The sequence below is a fragment of the Labrus mixtus genome, chromosome 18 (assembly GCF_963584025.1).
Source record: "Labrus mixtus chromosome 18, fLabMix1.1, whole genome shotgun sequence".
In the NCBI taxonomy this organism is placed as follows: Eukaryota; Metazoa; Chordata; class Actinopteri; order Labriformes; family Labridae; genus Labrus; species Labrus mixtus.
The window spans coordinates 10,837,711-10,857,018 of record NC_083629.1 but is presented as its reverse complement, the minus strand read 5'-3'; the positions used below and the strand labels follow the sequence as shown (position 1 = coordinate 10,857,018).

Sequence of the window (19,308 nt, the reverse complement as noted above, 5' to 3'; positions counted from 1 at the left end):
TCCTCGACATCGACAGAATTGAGACCAGGGCTCTTGTTCATTGTACTAGTACGTTGTTCTCATGCTCAGTGAGTGATTCGTTCACTGAACGTACTGAACAGGAGCTCCGCCTCCGAGTCACTCTCTTCCTCTCAGTCAGTCAGTCAGTGAGTGATTCGTGTACTTAACGTACTAAACAGAACGGTCGGGGAAAATATATGTGATTGTTTTAGCAGCTTTCAGTTTGCAAACTGTAACTTTATCCAACTAAATTCTCAGCTCATTGGCTTATTATTCACCACCGGCCGTTCTCAGTACGATCGCGAGCAGAACTAAACGTTCGGCCGTGTTTCAGCTTATTCAATTCTGATACGCAGGCAGTACTTAACGATTTGGTGAATGAATCTTTTGAACGAATCACTTTACTGAACTGATTCTACTGATTCGGTACACTGAAAAGAACTGCTTTTCCCATCACTAACTTTAAGCATCTTCTATTAAAGCTGATGGTTGCATCCAAGAAGTGGGAGCATTCCTTTGGATTCAGAGGCAATACTTTTTCTCTGCTTTCATACCTCACAACATTTCTTTAAGTTAGAGAGCACTACTTTAATGGCTTTTCTTTATAAATTAATGCAAACACATTTGGGAGAATCACAAGCTTAGATTACTTTTTACTCTGTAGCATGTCCATTTCCATAAGCTTTCCCAAATATAGTGTACAGTGTTTTTCAAAAGAATAGTAGATGGTTATTTGTCAACTTCTATCTCTCCATTTTTGCCTTGCCATGCAACTATGTTCATAATGAAATCAATCTGCAACAGCTGCATCCAGATATTGTGTTTCTCACATAGACACACTTTTAAAATAAATTATTAATTTCTCCACCTGTACTGATTTTCAGCAATGATAAACAGACAATGAGTCTCAAGAACACACTGATTTTACATCACAAAATGTAGTCTCGGCTGTTTCTGGCTACCTTTTGTCAGCATTGTCGCGGGTAATTCAGTTAAACCTTTTCAAGTGAATCCCTAATGCACCAACAATTTCGCAAATTAGACTGGGACCTAATGCAGATCAAATTTCTGATCAGGTAATACATCAGATGTAGGGCCCTTGAGAACAAAGAGCTAAATAAACAAGTCAAAGCCTTTTCGTCAAACTGCACAAATACATAATTTAGCCTAAATGCAGATAGCCTCTAAAGCTGACTCAGACAGTGACAAACTACAGACACATCAGACAGATAGTCTGACACTTTGTAAAGGAACACGTTGGCTACTGTGGATTAAAACCATGCAGACATAAGAGTCAGACTGAGTGATAATATGGGCCTTCATTAAGTCCAATGTACTTTTTTTCTTAAGGACTCTTAAAATTTGGCATGTGTGCTATCAAAGTTGAGAGGTCCTTTCAGAATCTACATACTGTCAATCCGACTGATTATACTTCATAGCTATTAGAAAACCAGATCAGTTTCGAAGACTGTGTGGATGCGTCCAATCTACTTTGGATTGACAGCTATGTGGCTGTGCAAACATTCTCCAGTTATTGGCCACAAAGTTCACTGCATCATTTTCAAAATAAATACCAGAGCTTAACTATGCCAGAGTCAAATCTAATATTAGGAAGGTTTATAGAAACTTATATGACAATGAATATCCTTTTTTGGATGAAAAGTAATTTCTCATTCTCAATTGCTTCCTATAATGTACTGTATATACAGTATATAGAATCAATTCAAAGTCTTACTTCACTCCAATAAAAATACGGTACCATAAAAAATGATGTAACCATGGGTTTACAGTAAGAGGAATAATCTGACATATAAAATACAATAAGTAGTATGCAAAAGAGGTTGTGAAGTGCTCAGGCTGTTGTAAAGAAACAAACTTCACTAATGGGGTTTTCATGTCCATCTTTCTTTTTCTCAAGTCTTTAATAATTCAATCAGCGTCTTACCTATTTGCCTCTCGAGGTCAGCTGCTTCATCTGGGGTGGCCCTAGGCAGCACTCCTGGGTCACTGAAGCTGGTTCTCAGGAGGGTCCCCAATACAAAGAGAAACAGCACACCTCCTATGACTGGGATAACTGGGGTCAACCGCAGAGCTAGGAACGGACAACTGGGAATGGCAGAAATGGGGAGAGAAAGAAAATTAGCAAATAGAGAACAAGAGACACGTGATTCTGCCTGACCAGTTTAAGTTAAGCTGAGAAGTAAAACCTAAACGTTCAGCCAGAGTCTAAATATATCAGCATACGGCCCGAGGTGCAGGCGTTTACTCTGTTAATATACCCGCTCATTTTCGTGCAAACATTTGTACACAACACATAGCTTGTGACACCAAACTGAACTCTACTAGCCATTCAGATCAAGAGGTGTTAATACCTGTGACTTACTGCTCAACAGTGATAGACAATAAGTGGATGTAAACTCTTAACAAACAGGAAGACATATCCTAGGCATTGTAATCTGCTCTAATGAGACAATCTGGCATAATCCCATTAATCCCACTGTTCAATGGTGCAGTTTGTTATTACAGTAATCACATTAAAACAAAAGGGGCAGGACACAGGCTGCAGCATCTTTTGACTTTAAGTATTGGTCATTATTGGTAAGTTGACAATCAATCCAGATCAAATTCTATTTTAAACATATTTTTGAGCAAAGGAAATATTAATTGTTTACACCAACAGTCCCCAGTAAACTCTTTTAGAGGGAAAGTTTGGTGATCATTTATTTTATGCACTGCTTTATTGGGGTTCAAATACATTGAAGGTCAAAAAAGCCCCTCTTTAAAAATGTAGCATGATTGTTCTATATGAAAGTGTTAGAATGTCTTTTGTCAACCCATCACAGCATCACAGCATCCTTCAGATGGTAGCACTTTAGGAGGGCAGTTACATCCGCAGATTTGTGCCAACAACAGTTATTCCGGAAAACCATGCCAGCTATATTTAGGCTCGCCATGTTGGATTCCATCAAAGACAGTGGATAGGGAGGATGTAAATATGGACCCAGACGATTAGATTTGCTGATCTGTGCTAAATGGAATTCTAGCATCGTCTGCACACACTTCTTGCTTTCACCTGAACTGCTGGAGATGCATATCCTTCAGCTAAGTGAAAGAGGTCAGCCAACCAATGAAAGCCCTAATTACTGGGATTTTAAGATACGCTGGCATTAATTATTCACCCAAACAACCGATTCTGAATCCAAAACATACAATGCTCATGCTGTTTCAACAGAGTGTTTACACTGTGAGAAACACACGGTCTACGACCCAAGTCATTTTCCAAGTTGAGTGGACACTGGCCAGTCCTGCTGCTACCCTACATCTGGAGTGAGAGTGAACTAAGCAGAAAACACTGGGATGTCTGGGACATCAGCATGGGGCTTCAGGCAGGACAACACTATGCAGCACAAACATTACTCCAGTTAAAAACTTGCCTGGTGTGCCAGAGGTTGTTGTACTGGACTCTGACTGTGTCAGTGTGAAACATACACAATACATGTCAGACGCTTGCTAAGAGGGCATACATTTTTTATTTCTTTGAGGTTGCTCCCCAGCCCAAGTCTACTAAACTAGGCCAGGTGGAGAATAATCCTCAAGTACATTTTCATGAAATTGTAATCCAATGCATTTCATATTCCCATCTCGGGTTGAGGCAGAACTGCAGACCAGCTCTCTGTTTCTTATCTTTCAAATCTGCTCGTCTTTGTTTAAATATAAAGCAGCTCTGTTGCACCTGCCTGTCAAAATACTATTGCTGCAAACATTGTGGGTTTAACAGTTGCACAAATCCATTGCTATTTTTTCCTCATTTATATAACACTGCATACCACACAGCAAACATGATGATACCACAACCAAGTGTTACACTGTTATTTAATAACGTTTTTTTTATCACTCATGACAAGAAGTGTTTGGGTGTCTAGGTTTTACAAGATGAAACATTCAGTTCAAACAAGTTTGCTTCAACTGCCATAGAGAAAAACAAATAAAGCATTGAATCAGATTTCTGACTATTGAGTCTGTGCTGAGATGTAGGCCTGAAACAGTTTTTTATCTTTGCCTCGAACAATTACGTTACAGGCTTCACGGTTCGATGCATGCAGTCACATGACAAATATGTCTAAGTGGAGATAAAAGACAATCACACATGGCTGTATTCACACCACATTCCAGTAATATGCTCGTAACTGTTTGCTAACCGCTATCAAACAACTACTTGTCTGCCATTTTCAAATAGTTGTGCGGGGGCAATTCGGGTTCGCAGTGCTATCGAACACATTGAACGTTTTAATAAATAAGTCGCCATCCCCAAGATGGGCCGATTGCTGGAGTTAATATTTTTCTGCAGCTGCAGACTGGTGATTCTGTCCTGCACTTGGGTATGAGTGTGTGAGTGTGTGTACTGTGTATTTGTGTGTGAGTGTGTATGTTGATAGTGGAAGGAAAGTAGGATGAGCAGATAAAAGTCATTTGTGACAAAAACAAAAACAAGTTAGGGAATAAAGCCCAATGGATTTATATTCTAATATTAAAAAATAACCTAACCTAATATAAGAAGGGTAACCCAACCCCCACCCCACAGGTAAAGCATAATTCTGTGAGAAACACTGGTCTGAAACCAAATCTTATATTTAACTGGGACTTTGGGGGCTTTGTTGCCATGGCGACGGACAGCATCCAATGTCAGACATGGTACAATTTGAAAGGGAATGTGGTTACCCTGGAAACAGCCACAGGAGTGAGCTGTAGGAAGGAGAAAAAAAAAAAGAAACAAAGACCTTCACACAAGATACAGACGGCATGGTGACATTCAATTACAATAGCTGTAAACGTCTCAACAAACCATGTGGCTGATGACTGAATTATGGTGGGGTTTGTTATAAAGATACAGCTTCGTCAGGTGCTGACCACGGGGGAATTTGAGTGAGTCCCAAGGTGGAAGACGTTTTAATGTTTTTATTCATTTTGTAACAGCTTTGTTGTCTCGGACAAGTAATTTTATGTAGACTTAGAAGAACTCTTGGAAGAACTCTACCCTCAGCATACAAGCCTAAAGCATATTTAAATGGCAAACATAATTGCTGTGTCATTTTGTATTTTACGCAATGCCAATGTTTGCTGCATGTCTCTCCTGACTTCAAAATAAATCTGAATAGCATTTTATTACACTGACGGGCAACAACTATGCTGAGGATAGCTGATAGCTAGCTGGAGTTTCATCTGACTGCATCAAAAGGGTGTCAAGGCAAGGTCATTATACCCAGGGCTCAATTCAACAGTTAAAATGTACACATACTGAGTGAGAAAGCATTTCTTTTTTATATCACGCAACAAGTCTGTGGCTTGAATCACTGTGCACTTAATGACATATCTTCATACTCTTCTCTGCCTGCCAGTGGGTTCTTCTACGCTCTCTTGGGTGATACTGTTGATAATAGTCCAATAACATGAAGCATTGATAGAGGGGCAACAGTGGCTCTGTGGTAGAGTCAGTTGTCTCTGAGCCAGAAGGTCGATCCCCAACTCCTGCAGCCACATGTTGAAGACACTGACCCCAAACTGATCGTGCTGCTCTGCCAGCGGCGTGTGAATTCATGTGAATGGAATAGTACTGATGGGCAGTTGGGCACTTTATGTAGCAGCCTCTGCATCAGTATGTGAATGTGGTGTGAATGGGTGAATATTACATGTGTTGTAAAAACAGATTTGAGTAGAAAGACAACTAGAAAAGCACTATACAAGTCCATTTACCATATAAAGGTAAAAACATTATACTGTCATCAACTTCTGCTTCGCTCGCCATCTAGGATATCTTGTAAACAACAATGTCCTTTTAACTTCATGTCCTGCTTCATGAGACCTACTGAACATTTTTTGTTGCAAAAATAAAGGCATGACATGAAAGATGTGTAAATGTATGAGACAAATTTCATGACAGACTTTACATAGACAGATTCTTCTTTCTTCATTCTGCTAATGCTCGTATATTGCTTTGAAACGGAGGCACGTTCAACAACGTGGAGTTACTTGAACATCCCTGAGCTGTTAAAATTACAAACTTAATGTTGACAGGCTTTACTAAAACAAAAAGCTTTAAAATCCCTGGACTAACACAAATATATGCTCTACAATGCATGTAAAAGATTTTTGCCATCGTACTGATGGCAGTACTGATATACTTTGAATGAAGGACTTTCAGTTGTAGCAGGATACTGAATTCATAATTTTGTCTTCAGTTGTATTTGTCTTTTAAATCCTGTATTTTGTGATAGTGTGATATATCTGCTGTTTCATTTGCCTTCCTTTTCATTTTCTATATTTTTTGTGAAGCGCTTACTTATCATATTACTCTCACAGTGTGGTAAGAGTAGTTTTACTACTAACACCCTTGAAAAGCTATAGATTCAACTTATCTTACACTTTACATCTTCATAAAGAGAAGCCTTAGACTTCTAAGAGCGAGTCACTCGCCGCTTTGTTTGGTCGCTACGGTTAGCTCGTTAAGACTCGTTGTGGCGTCGGCTCCTCATCTCTTACTGACACACACAATTATTCCTCCTGCTCTGACTTAAGCATACACACACATCTGTCCTTACTCATGCTTGTATTTTGACAGACTAACACACACAGAGGGGAATATATGATGGATTTTGAATGTCTGATAGCCCACCACTAACGTTTTAATCCAGTCTTATCTTGTAGCCCCCCACCCCCACCCCCACTTGCCACTGATTATATACAGTAGATAATAACATATTAGGCTAGTATAATTACTCAGCAAAAGTCAGTCTACAATTTGGCATCACTCAGTTCTTGTTAATGCAATGAAGTGTTGGTCACAGTGAACTAAACAGGCAGTCTAGTCTCTTCCCCCATTTACTACAAACAAGCTGAAACTCATCATAAGACACTCATGACAAATGTCTGCAAATAGAGGGAGACAGTAAACTGGGCGGAGTCTAGACTCCAGACTGAAGTCAGCCAGTCCATCCTGTACACAAATCTGTGAACATTGGCTGTGTGACGTAAAGAACAATGCCTTCTTCCTACTGCCTTCACTGTAGTGGAAACTCCCCTTACTATAAATTCTAGTCTTGCAGGAAATATTAGGAGAGATATTAAAGTATAATAAACTGATAGTGATGGTATACTGATATTTTTTGCATATCTCTTAAAATTTAAAATCACTGAAATAAGCCCAAATTACTTATTTTATGACAGCTTTTTGTCTCAAATAACTAGCAGAAAAAAATGATGAATTAACACATTTACTGGCACTGTTATTTGGATCATTCATTTTAAGGCTCCGCTTTACAACAGTCGTCATAAGTGTGGTAGTCGGGCATGTGATTATATTTCCACAGAATCTCAAAGGTAATCTTTCTACTTCAGTGGGGTCTCCCGAGGTATTCTTTCTCATTTGCCTCCCAAAGGGTGCACTAATCTCAACATTAATCCAATCCAGATTACCGTTATCACATTTCCCATTAAATCCTCTTATAATGCCAACCAGGTTTTTAAAACTCAGCCGGCCGCTAAGCTCTGGGTACTTTCATCTCTGCTTGATGTAACCATGTGAAGCTGGCTTTACTGGACCCTCCTCACTGGCTGTCCTTTCAGTGTCACCTGAGATAAACTGCAGCCTCTCTTTACCTCTTCAGCAATACACATTTTTAAAGGCCATCAATATTATGTGATGTGCAAAAAAAAGGCCTGTCAGACACTGGTCATCCATCCTCACATACACACATAATCTGCAGCTGCAATCCTGCCTACTACTTCCTTTAGAGGACAAAAGACTACAAAATACAATGTCTAAAATATATATAAACTCAAGTCCATTAAATGTGCTAAAATTTGTGTAGCATATTCATAGCATGTTATGTTTTATTTTTGTATGTGAACTTGTTTTTTTTAGCCAGTGAGGCTAAATCAAGAATGGCACACCACAAATTTAAATCCTTCTTTGACAACCTGGTTTGAGAGGAATTTAATGTGCAATTCTTGTGTCGGGAAACATCCACCATGGGTGTGACTGTTCAAATGATGTGGACAAAGACTCTGTTGCAACAGTTTGCCTTATGACACAAAAGCTGAATTCTTGCCTGGACATGCAGCATACACATTTACTATTCTTCTGGAATAATGTGCAGAACTAATGTTGTCAAAGGAAGAAAGAGTCACCCTTTCACTGCATTCAATTAGTACCAACTAAACAGCCTAAAGATGGAATTCTTTGCTGAAAGGACCAGAGAGCGGATGTATTCTCTCAGTGTTACAGAAATACAATGACAGTGTGTTCATTACAATTTTTTTTAATGGGGTCAAAGGGTTTTCTATCCACAAGGAAGAGAAAAAAAAAACATGACCCCTTCTGAGGAAGTTGACCTCAGCCTACTTGTCCATCAACAGTGTGCTTAATGTGCCACTTCATTAAACATGAGCTAAGGGGAACCCATGGCCGAGTGGTTAGGGTGCATGCCCATGTAGAGAGGATGTAGCCCTCGAAGCGGGCAGCCCGGGTTATAATCCAATCTGTCCCTTGTTTCCTGCACGTCATTCTCAACTCTCTCTGTTGCTGACTTGCGATTCTATCTACTGTCCTAGCTCTACAATAAAGACATAAGACAGTGGAGAGAGTCACCAGCTTCAAGATCGTAGCTCTGATGGCGAGTGAGGAGCTTTCCTGGATCACCAGCTCGGTGATCAGAAAAGCTCAAAACGCCTTTCCTACCTGCAGAGAAGCACTGTGTGAATTTCTGTCACTGTGCCATTGAGAGTGTGCTCACATAGTGTGTGGCAGCGTGGTTCCCAGCTGCACGAAGGAGGACCAGAGGGCTCTCCTGCCCTCAGGCAGAAGATACAAGTCAAGTTAATGTGTCTTAACTGAAGTACAAAAAGTGCTTCTTTTCTTGCCTTTACACGTAGCCATCATCAGACATGGTGCTACACAGCCAATCAAATGCTTTTCTCAGACCAGGCACTGTAAGTCAACAAAAACACTCAGAGGAGTCGGCAGACAGCAAGTCTCAGAAACAGCGAGTGAGGGAAAAGTCGACATAGTGTGCTCTAAAATTAGAAAAGAAGACAACAAAGAAAGCCTATCCCCATAGGCGATTAAAAACAGAATGCCTCATATTTTACAACGCCCTCGCAATCATTAAATGTGGTTATGTCAAACATCACTATGAGTCAAAGCACACATCTTTTGAGCATTCATACCAAGTAACTCAAATCCAATCTGAGAGCACAAAAAATAACTGAACGAAGTGCACAATATGATCTGATGTGCTGATTAACACTGCCACGCAGTAAAATGCATCCAACAAGCACCATATATGAATGGTACCGTAACAGACCCTTTCAATGACATACATTTGATACGATTAAATGATCAGGACACTAAAATCAAAGACTATATTGTTGTATCACTGAATCAGGCTTGGCCTATACCAACTTTACAAACCTGGGCTTTAGAGTTTCTTAAAGAAGAACATGAGCATTTCTTCACAGCAACATGTGAACAGTAAGCACAATGTCATCAGTGTAAGATCAGTTTTTCAGTTCAGTTTTCCAAGTAGCATTGTTGAAGCAAAAGGAATGGTAGAAGATATTTCTGTCTCACAAAGTAGAGAGCTGCAAGTTACAAACATAGCTTACATTAACTCAAACGTCCGACATGTCATTAAGTTAACAGTTCCTCTTATTAGTTCTTCTTGCTGTATGCAAACACTCAGCAAGTAACAGTTGCTCAAAGTACACAGAGCTCTGTAAAACCAAATGTATGGAAATTAGACATCTAGCAACTGATAACACAAAACAAATAGGACCAAACATGCAGCAGAGCAAAAGCACTCCTATGCCACTCTGGCAAATGTTGACCCAGGTTAAACCATTTTTACCCAAACACCTCTCCTTCTTTCGTCAGAGCCCTCAATTTTATCATGCAGGGCTAATGTGATATAAAGCCTTCTGGGTTATTTTTTTTATTTATAAGGGTGAGCTCAAAGAGATGTAGGAAAGGGCAGGGTTCATACACATCTTTGCCATTACATTTCCATGTCTTAGAGGAAAATGTTCATGACCATAAATTCTCTGAAATGTTGTGTAAACATAAAAAATACATTTAAAAAAATCAATGTCAAAATTGATTGAACAAATGTAATAACAAGCTATGTGTGATGGCATGTCAGGTTGTGCTCACTACGTTGCTCTCTGTCACGTTCTCACACACCAGTGTTGTAGGCGAGTCACCACACCCCCAGTCCAAGTTGAGTTTGAGTCACCAAGAAAGAATCTGAGTCAAGACCAAGTTGAGTCCCCAAAGTCTGAGTCCTCAATGTTGAGTCTGAGCCGAATGGTCTTCAGTTCTCCACTTAAGCACATCAATGTTTTTATTCAATTTTATTAAGAGCTTCTAAGCTGACTTTTAAATCTATATTATCTGCCAGTCTTTGTATTTATACTGTACCGAGGTTTTAGAGGATGCAATCTTATAAAACACAAGGCCAAATCATCATTAAATGATTATAAATTATGTAGAGCGATGCAACCTTTGCAGCTGATTTCTATATTGTGTGGTATGAATGTTAAATTCACCTATTTTCTTTTTTTTTTTAAATCAGAGATGTTTACAGCTGCTGTCAATGTGCCCATATGTGCAGTGATGACACTGCAGCAAATATCATGGGGCATTAAAGCAGCAAAACTAAAAACAGTTTTAACCTGTTTTTAGTTGACAGGACAGAAGAAAATCTTCAGAAAGAACTGATAAACTTAAAGCATTTAAAACAACATCTGCTCTTATGAAGCTCAGGATATAAAAAGAAGGCCACTGTTTCACTCCAAAATATGTCACTGTGTGAACGTCGACTGACTGCAGAAAACACTTTTCATTTTTGAACATTAGATATTGACTTAATCTGTCAGCATGTCTGAAATTATAAATGAAGTGACATTGCTGTGCGTGGTGCATAAAGGTACATGTGTACCTTTTAACAGGGAGACGCAATGATAGTTTCCGCTGCACTGGCATTTAATGACTCTGTTCAACCTAACCACAGTGGTATTGATGCAATCCACGCATCACCACGTCACACAAACTGTTGCTGAATAAGTCGGCATGTGAATGCATGTGAATGCTGTGCCTACCAGCTCAAAGCAGGGAGAAAACATCATCAACAAGAAAGACTACTTCTGTCGTTGTCAAATTAATCATGTGCTCTAAGGCAGTGGTTTCCAACTGGTATAGCCTCAGGATCCACCACAAACTCCTTCACAAAAAATCCTGCCTTACATTTGTGATATTTTTTAACCAATAGGAATTGATTTGACTATAAATTGTGCAGTTTGGACCTCAGACATTACAAACATGTGGCAGAAATAAGAAAAAGAACAAAACAAACATGTTTGGAAAGCACATCAGACTTTTTGATGCAACTTCTTTTTTCCAGGCACACACCCCGAGTCCTGACCCACTGAAAACAGCTCCACGACCCACTAGTTGAGAACCACTGCTCTACAGATTCCCTTTTAGTGTTTGTCAAGAGGCCATACTTCTTCAAGTCTATTGTTACATCCCAAAAACAAACAAAGTCATGGCACAGAAGTAGTTGGTTGTGCAATAAGCACAAGTTTGGTGACTGCATCCCCAGATCCTTCTGCCCTCATATCAAAATGTGCTTGAGAAAAAAATTAAACCAAGATTGTCTTCTGACAGCCAGGCAAGCACCTTGCTGTCATCCATACATGCAAGTGTATGTGAACATGAAGCGCAATACACATGCAGCCATTAAATCTTAGCCTTACAACCATCCTTCAATAAACCTCAAAACTACTAATTCAGAGTGTAAAGCCTTTACTTTGACCAATAGTGTGGTTCTTTAGTTCAATTTCCACATTAAATCACACAGCAAACCAAAGCACCACTCCAAACATCTGCCTGACTTGACTTTCATGACACATAAGGGAGATAAGGCAACATGTGCAAAAGCAACACACATGGACGTCTGCAGGGAGCCAGCTACACAATAATAAACAGAGCAAAGTCTGCGGGTCACTAACAGAGTTTATTGTGCATGGCTGAGCACCCCTCTGACAGTCAGAGAAAACAAGCAAAAAGAAAAATAGAGATGTAGAGAAACCTCCGGTAAACGTCGTGTGCATGTCTCTATCCTTAAATACTCGCCATCTGTTGACTCTGTCTGGATTTCACAGATCAGAACGTATTCTTTAAATAGAAATGGACCAGGTGTCTTCATAGCACAGCCTCATTTAAGGACTACAATAGGATAGAGAGGCAATTCAACAGAAGGATCCCTTGCAAACTGAATGAAGAGCTGTGCTTCACTATGCTGACAACCGACGGTGGGGTTAGAAAAACACATCTAATCGAAACGCATTACAGTTAATGACAACAGAAGGCAGTGTGCAGGTCTGCTGACTATCACCCTGTCCGATAAATGTATGCTTTCAGCTGAGAGGAGTGGGGAGGGGTGAAAGGGGAGCCAGGAGGAGGACTCTGCCAGCCTGGGGACACGGACAGTTGAACAGGGAGGACAGATCTAAGCTGAAATGTGGCTTTGTGGTTGCATCGTGCTCCTGAAAAATGTCCCCTGTAGTCACAACAAACAGAGGACAGCACATTGGGCTCCATTGACTGGTCTGAGTGTAGGAAATGAAGTTATATGAGGAGAGAAAGGTATCATCAGGAAGCATCTGGCATCCTCCATGGGGGTGCAGGGCAACATCCAGGTTCAAATGGACACTGCAGTATGTTTCCCCTCCTGTTACGGTCATCTTTTCAACTGTTCTTTTAGTAAAGACTTTAGAAGTTTGATCCTGCAATGCCCTCCCTCTAGCATTCTGCCCTTTGCTCGTGGGTTATAGGTCTGTATCTGCATGTGCTGTGGTGTGAATGTATTGAAAGATGAAGTGGTCCAGAGGTCACTGCGAACAGATCATTGTATCAGTGAATGACTTACAACAAATAAACCAACTGGAACTGGTTTGGAATAGGACAAAAAAAATACCCAATTTAACATACAGCATGTAACTAATTCATATCTCAATTTATTATTAATCTACAAATTATTTTTTATTAAACTGGTAAATTATTTGATTGAAGAAATTTCCCAAGATAGTTTGATATATCTATCACAATTCCCAAGTACTCAGAGTGTCATCTCTGAAAGTGTATTTTGTAAGACCAACAGGCCTAAAAGGAATTAGCTTTATAGGGTATAATAAAGACTAATCAGAATATCTCACACTCTAAAAAAAGAGACAGAGAGAGTTTGTGATGCTTGTTCAATAAATATCTAAAATGGTAAGTAGACTAAAATTGTTGACAGTAATTATTCCGTCTTCTGATTAACCCCAAGATCATTAGGCATGGGTTGTCTCTACAATCCGGACACCGAACAACAGCCATCAACCACAGCACATATTTTGCTTATGAAGCGGTCTCTGGCCCTAAAGCACTTCAGCCTGATAAAGACCGCCCGATTGAGCAACAAATCTCAAGATGGAGCAGGAATCTTATCTAGCAAAGATGGGGTTTCTAAGATGATAGATGCCAGTGCATTAACTCTCTCCTTATTATTGCTGAGTAATCACTCTCTCTCACTGGTTGTACACCCCAGCACTCAGGTCAGTGTGTGTGTGTCTACATGCTGTATCTTGCACTTCAGACCCAGCTGTGCTAGGATGAGGTAAGGATGAGGGGTTGGATCAGACAGTGTGGTAAAGTACTACATTCTGCCTGTTGATGACAGGTTTTTCTACCAGTGGGACAAAGACAGAGGGCTCCTTTGGGATTTTTGGGCTGTGATTAAGGGACTGTAAGTGGCACACATAGGCACGCTGACACTGAAGCCCAATCTGAAAGCCCTTCAGTCAGAATTGTCAGGCATATTTGACAACTAAGGAGATTGCTTAACAGAACTATAGTTGGGGATTTGGTTTCTTGGAAACTGATTGAGACGGATAAGAAACAAAAACTGTAAGTCGACTCTCTGCTTAGTTAGCATGTTGACATTATACAGGTTGAATTACACACTCCATACATAAAATCCCATTCCTCCTGGACAACAACCCTGCAACAGGGTAGGGTTCAGTATCCTGCTTGAGGATACTTCAGTTAAGTTATGTTTGCCCATTTGGGTAGGACAAGCCCTTTAGCTGGAGGATACTCTGAACAACAACACCAGAATACAAAAAACAGCAATGTTGAATATTGTACAAAAGCCTAAAGTCCCACTTTTAACATCATACAAGAGCATGTATGAGCCATAAACAAATTTAAGGTGGAAATCTGCACCTTTGTAACTCAACCACTGAGTAGTTTACCGCTTTGAAAAAGCACTCTGCGTCTCACACAAATAATCTAGCCTATGTTTTATGTCTTCTGCATTCCTGAAACAGAGAAGCCTCTGACTAATCCCCCAACCAGTTTTACTGAGCAAAGAGGAAATCATAGGAAATAAACTCAGCCATGCCAGTGACATAACTGACCTATATCTAACTTTCCCTCTTACAGCTGAGCTCATGAAATGAAATCCCTAATCCACAATGTCAGTGTGCAAAAGTAAATAGCAGATGGGAGCACAATTAAAGAGAAGGCTACATACTTCCACAAATACTTACTCAAAGGTGAAGAAAAGTCCACAAGTCACTAGAATGAGGACCAGGGTGAGGTAGAAAACCCCTGTCTGCTTGGCCATCATAATCCTCCCATCGCAGTAAAACTTATTTCGACCTGGGAAGGACTCCCACTTCCTCTTCTTTTGGGTCTTTTTCTTGTAAGGGGTCTCCATTGGTGTTGAGCTGCGAGTGCTTATTTGACTGTACTCGCACTCTCTCATGGACTCAGACACCCCGAGATGCATCAATGGCTGCTTACAATCTCCACAGCGGAATAAATCCCAGGGCAGCTGAGCCTCTGTGAACACAATAAACCATTTCAGTCTTTACATGAAAAAGGCCTGGCAAGAAGTTTGTGAAGTGCAAGACACACTTCCTTGTCATTAATATCTAGCATTGCATTGAAGTAGCTTGTTGAAATCAGAACTTCCTTCACCCATTGTGGACACAGCAAAGCTACAACTAAAGCCCGGCATGTTGGCAAAGCTTACTGCGAACCAACTTGGCCAAATAACTTCACTTGAAGCTCACATACCTTAGCTTGACGTAAACAGCGCCTTTGTTAGCCAGCAACCTGGTTAGCATTTTATAGCAGCTGAATCGAAATTGCTGCTAATGCTAACATGGCTAAGCAAGTTGGAGAAATGACTGGTAACTTAAATGTTTGCACGTTTTTTTTTTGTTTTTTTTTCCTGCCTTACCGAAGTAAAGTAACGCTGGTCGTCGTGTCGGGGTGTTGTCACGTAGCTTCTCCTTTCGTTATCCAGGTTTGTTTCGAACCGACGACAAAGCGAACAACACCATTTTAGAAGTTAATGTGACTTAAATGAACCCCCTAGTATCTGATGAACTTGGTTTACAAAAGGGGGGTATCCAGAGGAAGACCACACGATGGGCTGCTCTCAGACGAGCTCCAGCATCCTCAAGAGAGACACTACGAGTCTGTGCGCACAACACGAGTCGAGCGGGACCTTACAGCACATATGTCCGAGGGTTTCACGGGAACAGACGGCGACAAATATCAAAAAAAAAAAAATCTTCACCATTCAGTCGCGTTTTCAGAAAAAAAAAGTTGCAGCTCTCCCCAAGAAGCGTGCAGACAGGCCAGTCTAAACTCCTCCGTGCACATTGTGTCCCTGTCTAACACACCGAGCTGCCACCCTCGCAAACAAGAAAACATCAACATGGGAGCAGAGCAGAGCCTCCCCGCCTGCTCCTCCCCCTCCAATCCAGGCTGAAGTCACTAACCGAAGAGGTGCAGAGGGAGGACGGGCTGTTAGAGGGGTTCCCAAACAGCGGCCCAGGGACCTCCGAGCGTCCGATAGGGGTTCCCTACACGCAGGGGCGTGTACAGGAAGGGGCCCGGGTCGGAGATAAGCACCAATATTATTGTTTAGCTGACATTCACAAACCAATTAACAATGAATTTGAACCTAAAAGCCAGCTGCCAATAGGTCTATAAAAATACATTGATAGACTTAAATCACTCAAGCCTTACAATAGGTAAGCCCAATTTACCCCCCCCCCCCCCCCCCCCTGTTTACTGAGCCTAAACACTTGTTTTTTTATATATATAGTTTTTTGTCTTTAATGTGAGGAAGTTGAAATGGGGAACCACAATTTAAATTGGCCTTTAAGAATTTTTTTTAAAAGGGCCATGTGATGGCTATCTCATAGGCCAACTGTGTAACAGAAAGTAATTTACTGCCTGTAGTGGAAATTAAGTATCTACTACTTATTTTGTACCCCTTATTGTATTATTTAATGTATGTTTATGAGGTAGGATCTGTATCTTAACTCCTTTAAATGTGTTTAACTTCAGCAGCTCACATGGCAGAGAGTACGTCTACCTTGTCCTAAGGGTTTGATACCAACCCTGGTCCTTTGCCGAATTTAACACATTCTCTTTTCCCCACATTTCCTATCTGTTCAGCTTTCCTGCCAAGTAAAGATAAAATGGCTAAAAAAAAAGCTAAAAAAGCTAAAAAAAAAAGAAGTATGCTCATTTGGACCTTGGTGTATAAACTTAAAATATGATGTTCTTGTGAGGAGCTGATGCACTTTCCCTCCAGACACGGATAATTTCAGAAACTCGGTCTCTGAAAGAGGGAAAGATAATTGAACATTTCATGCTCCTTTAATGTCCTCTTCTCAAATGTAAAAAAAATATCAGTAATGTTCCCTGCACTACGGGCTCAACTGAAAGTATAATTACTGCATGAATCAACAGGAAACAGGAAGGTGATGCTATGAATCATTCAACAAATGGGGGCATTATTCTCCATATTAACCTTATTTCTACTGAACAGACATAGCATGCCCATCTCTCACTAATAGCAAAAAAAAGTTCTGTTATGATGCAATTTCCTGTTGAGCCTGCACAAGTAAATGATTTCATCATCGGCCTACAGTTCCTTTGTCATCTGTCCTCCTCTTAACACCTACACGCACACATGCCTAGGCACTGGCACGCACACACACACATAGTTTGCACCCATATGCACACACACACACCCTCATCTTAGCTCTGAAGTCTCCCAAGCAGTTTGGCTCATTCACTCCCACAGCCGTGCAATTATCCACTTGCTCTGAAAAGAAGTCTGGCTGCATTTCATGAAACGTGAGAGGGCTTAATTGTTCTGAATCAAACTTCATACAGAGAGGGGAACATTTATCTGCACTTCACTTTTATGCTTTGCCAATGCATTTGTTATATATGGAAGTCTACATTTGCATATGAAGCTAACTTAACTGAATGGAAATGAAAACATCAACACTAGCTCACACATACTACATCACATCATAGGAAGAGCGGCTGAAGCCAAAGCATTTCAAAGGAAGTGGTCATGCAGAGGACTTTGACTTTGCCCCGTTACAGCATCTACACACATTGTGGGAGCATGATTGGCCAGGATGTGAAGCTATCGAGGTACATGTTTCACTAAATCTGTTGGGAAGCTGTGGATATTTTCATGGTTGCTAATGAACTGTAAACCTGCCAGCTAAATTCCTTGAGTGTTGGGTTTGTTAAGCAATGTGATGACATACAGCTAAGGCAGTGTTTGCATTGGGAAATGGGCGGACATGATAGAGCCTTTGTGTCTGAGTCCAACAACAACACTGAGCATGAATCACAGCAGTCATTCAGGAAATATTGTTTCATTTAGAAAAGCTGCACAGGATGGAACAACACAGCCATATCAAGTGTCTAATGCAGCCTGTATTGGTTTAATTGATGCTTATTTAGTTACACATCGCAGCTACCGCACACACATTTTAACACATCCTCAGGAAAAGGTCACAGCACTCATTTTTGTTTTCACCTACAACCATTCATTTACCTACGTTAACAGTGAGAGGCAGCAGGAAGGCGTACCTGGGCTACAGAGAGCCAATGATGGGCCTGGCTTCCACTCAGCCACCACATCCATCCTGTCAGAGCTCGATGACTCAGCTTCTCAGAGGCACAGGAGTGTGGGAGGTTTTTCTCTTACGGTTGGCTGCCTACGTGAAACGCATCCTTCATAACCCAAAAAGTACAGCAACCCACTTTTCATATGAACTTAACTGTCTGAAAGGGAAAACACTCAGGTATGTCAGCTCTGGTGTTCTGCACAGGTGCATTTAACAACAATACTGCAACATAGAAACAGAAACTAATCAGGGTGCTACCCAGACTCTCAAGCCTACAATAAATTGTTCTAAGGTGTCAGATATGACAAAGAAAAGGAATGACTGTACCTTTCTGCAGCCAATCATTCTTTCAAACTCAATCTTTATGTTGCCTTTATTGTCATCTGTTATTAAAGGTAGCCTTAAATAGGATTAGATATTATGTTCACATTTCCCCTGGCAGAGAAAAGGAGACAGAAAGACGTCAAATTCCAGCAAAAGAGGAACTAACAATTCTTGAAAAAAAAAAAGAATTGAGGATTGTATTTAAAAAGATGAAATAAAGAACAGAAAGTAGGAGAAAAATGAACAGTAATAGATGCTCTCAGTATGTGGCCTCCGGTGTGTTATGACGTCAGTTGTGTCTTTATTCAAAATGTCTTCCTTATAAATAGATGCTATTAAACATTAAAGTAAGTAGACTACAGTCTGCATCTTCTTTTAGATATATGTTTACTTTTGTATGTTTCCATAAAGAGACAGACCCATGTGCCTTGGCAAACATTCATCTGCAATTAAAATGAGAGAAATAATGACGAGCATCTCAAGAACAAAATGTGAAATGAGTATGACGCCTTGATATCTCATTATATTATTATCATGATGACAGGATCCGTAAAGTTACCTAGTGTCATGTTTTGTTTTTTACTCATTTATTTAGTATTTTTGTCTGTTCCTGTTTTATTTTGTACTTACCCTGTCTTTCAGATCCTGCTCCTCATGTTTTCCTGCCTTGAGCCTCCCTGCCCTGATTGTGCTCACCTGTGTCTCCTTATCCCCTGATTGTCTGTGTGTATATATCCCTGTGTTTCCTCCCTCATGTTGCCAGTTTGTAGTGTGTTCTTGTGTGTCGCCTTGTTCCAGCATTTTTCCTAGTAGACTTATAGTGATTTTGACCGTGCCTGCCTTACTGTTTTGCCTTTTGCCTGCTCCCTTTCGATTTGTTTGCCTTGAAGATTTGCCTTCCTGTATACCGACCTGGACTGTAATTAA

The 19,308-nt window shown here is 40.5% G+C and overlaps 1 protein-coding gene across 3 annotated transcripts in view; it reads right to left on the bottom strand.

The window, feature by feature from the left end:
- zdhhc14 (zinc finger DHHC-type palmitoyltransferase 14) overlaps positions 1-14,968 on the bottom strand; it is a 43,156-nt gene extending 28,188 nt beyond the window's left edge. For all 3 annotated transcript variants that reach the window (XM_061063425.1, XM_061063426.1, XM_061063427.1), the window contains exons 1-2: positions 14,647-14,968; positions 1,946-2,106 (exon numbers count right to left, since the gene is read on the bottom strand). In XM_061063425.1, coding sequence (XP_060919408.1) covers positions 1,946-2,106; positions 14,647-14,888 — 403 coding nt within the window. In that variant the 5' untranslated portion in view covers positions 14,889-14,968. The remainder of the gene's footprint in view (positions 1-1,945; positions 2,107-14,646) is intronic.
- Positions 14,969-19,308: the final 4,340 nt, after the last annotated feature.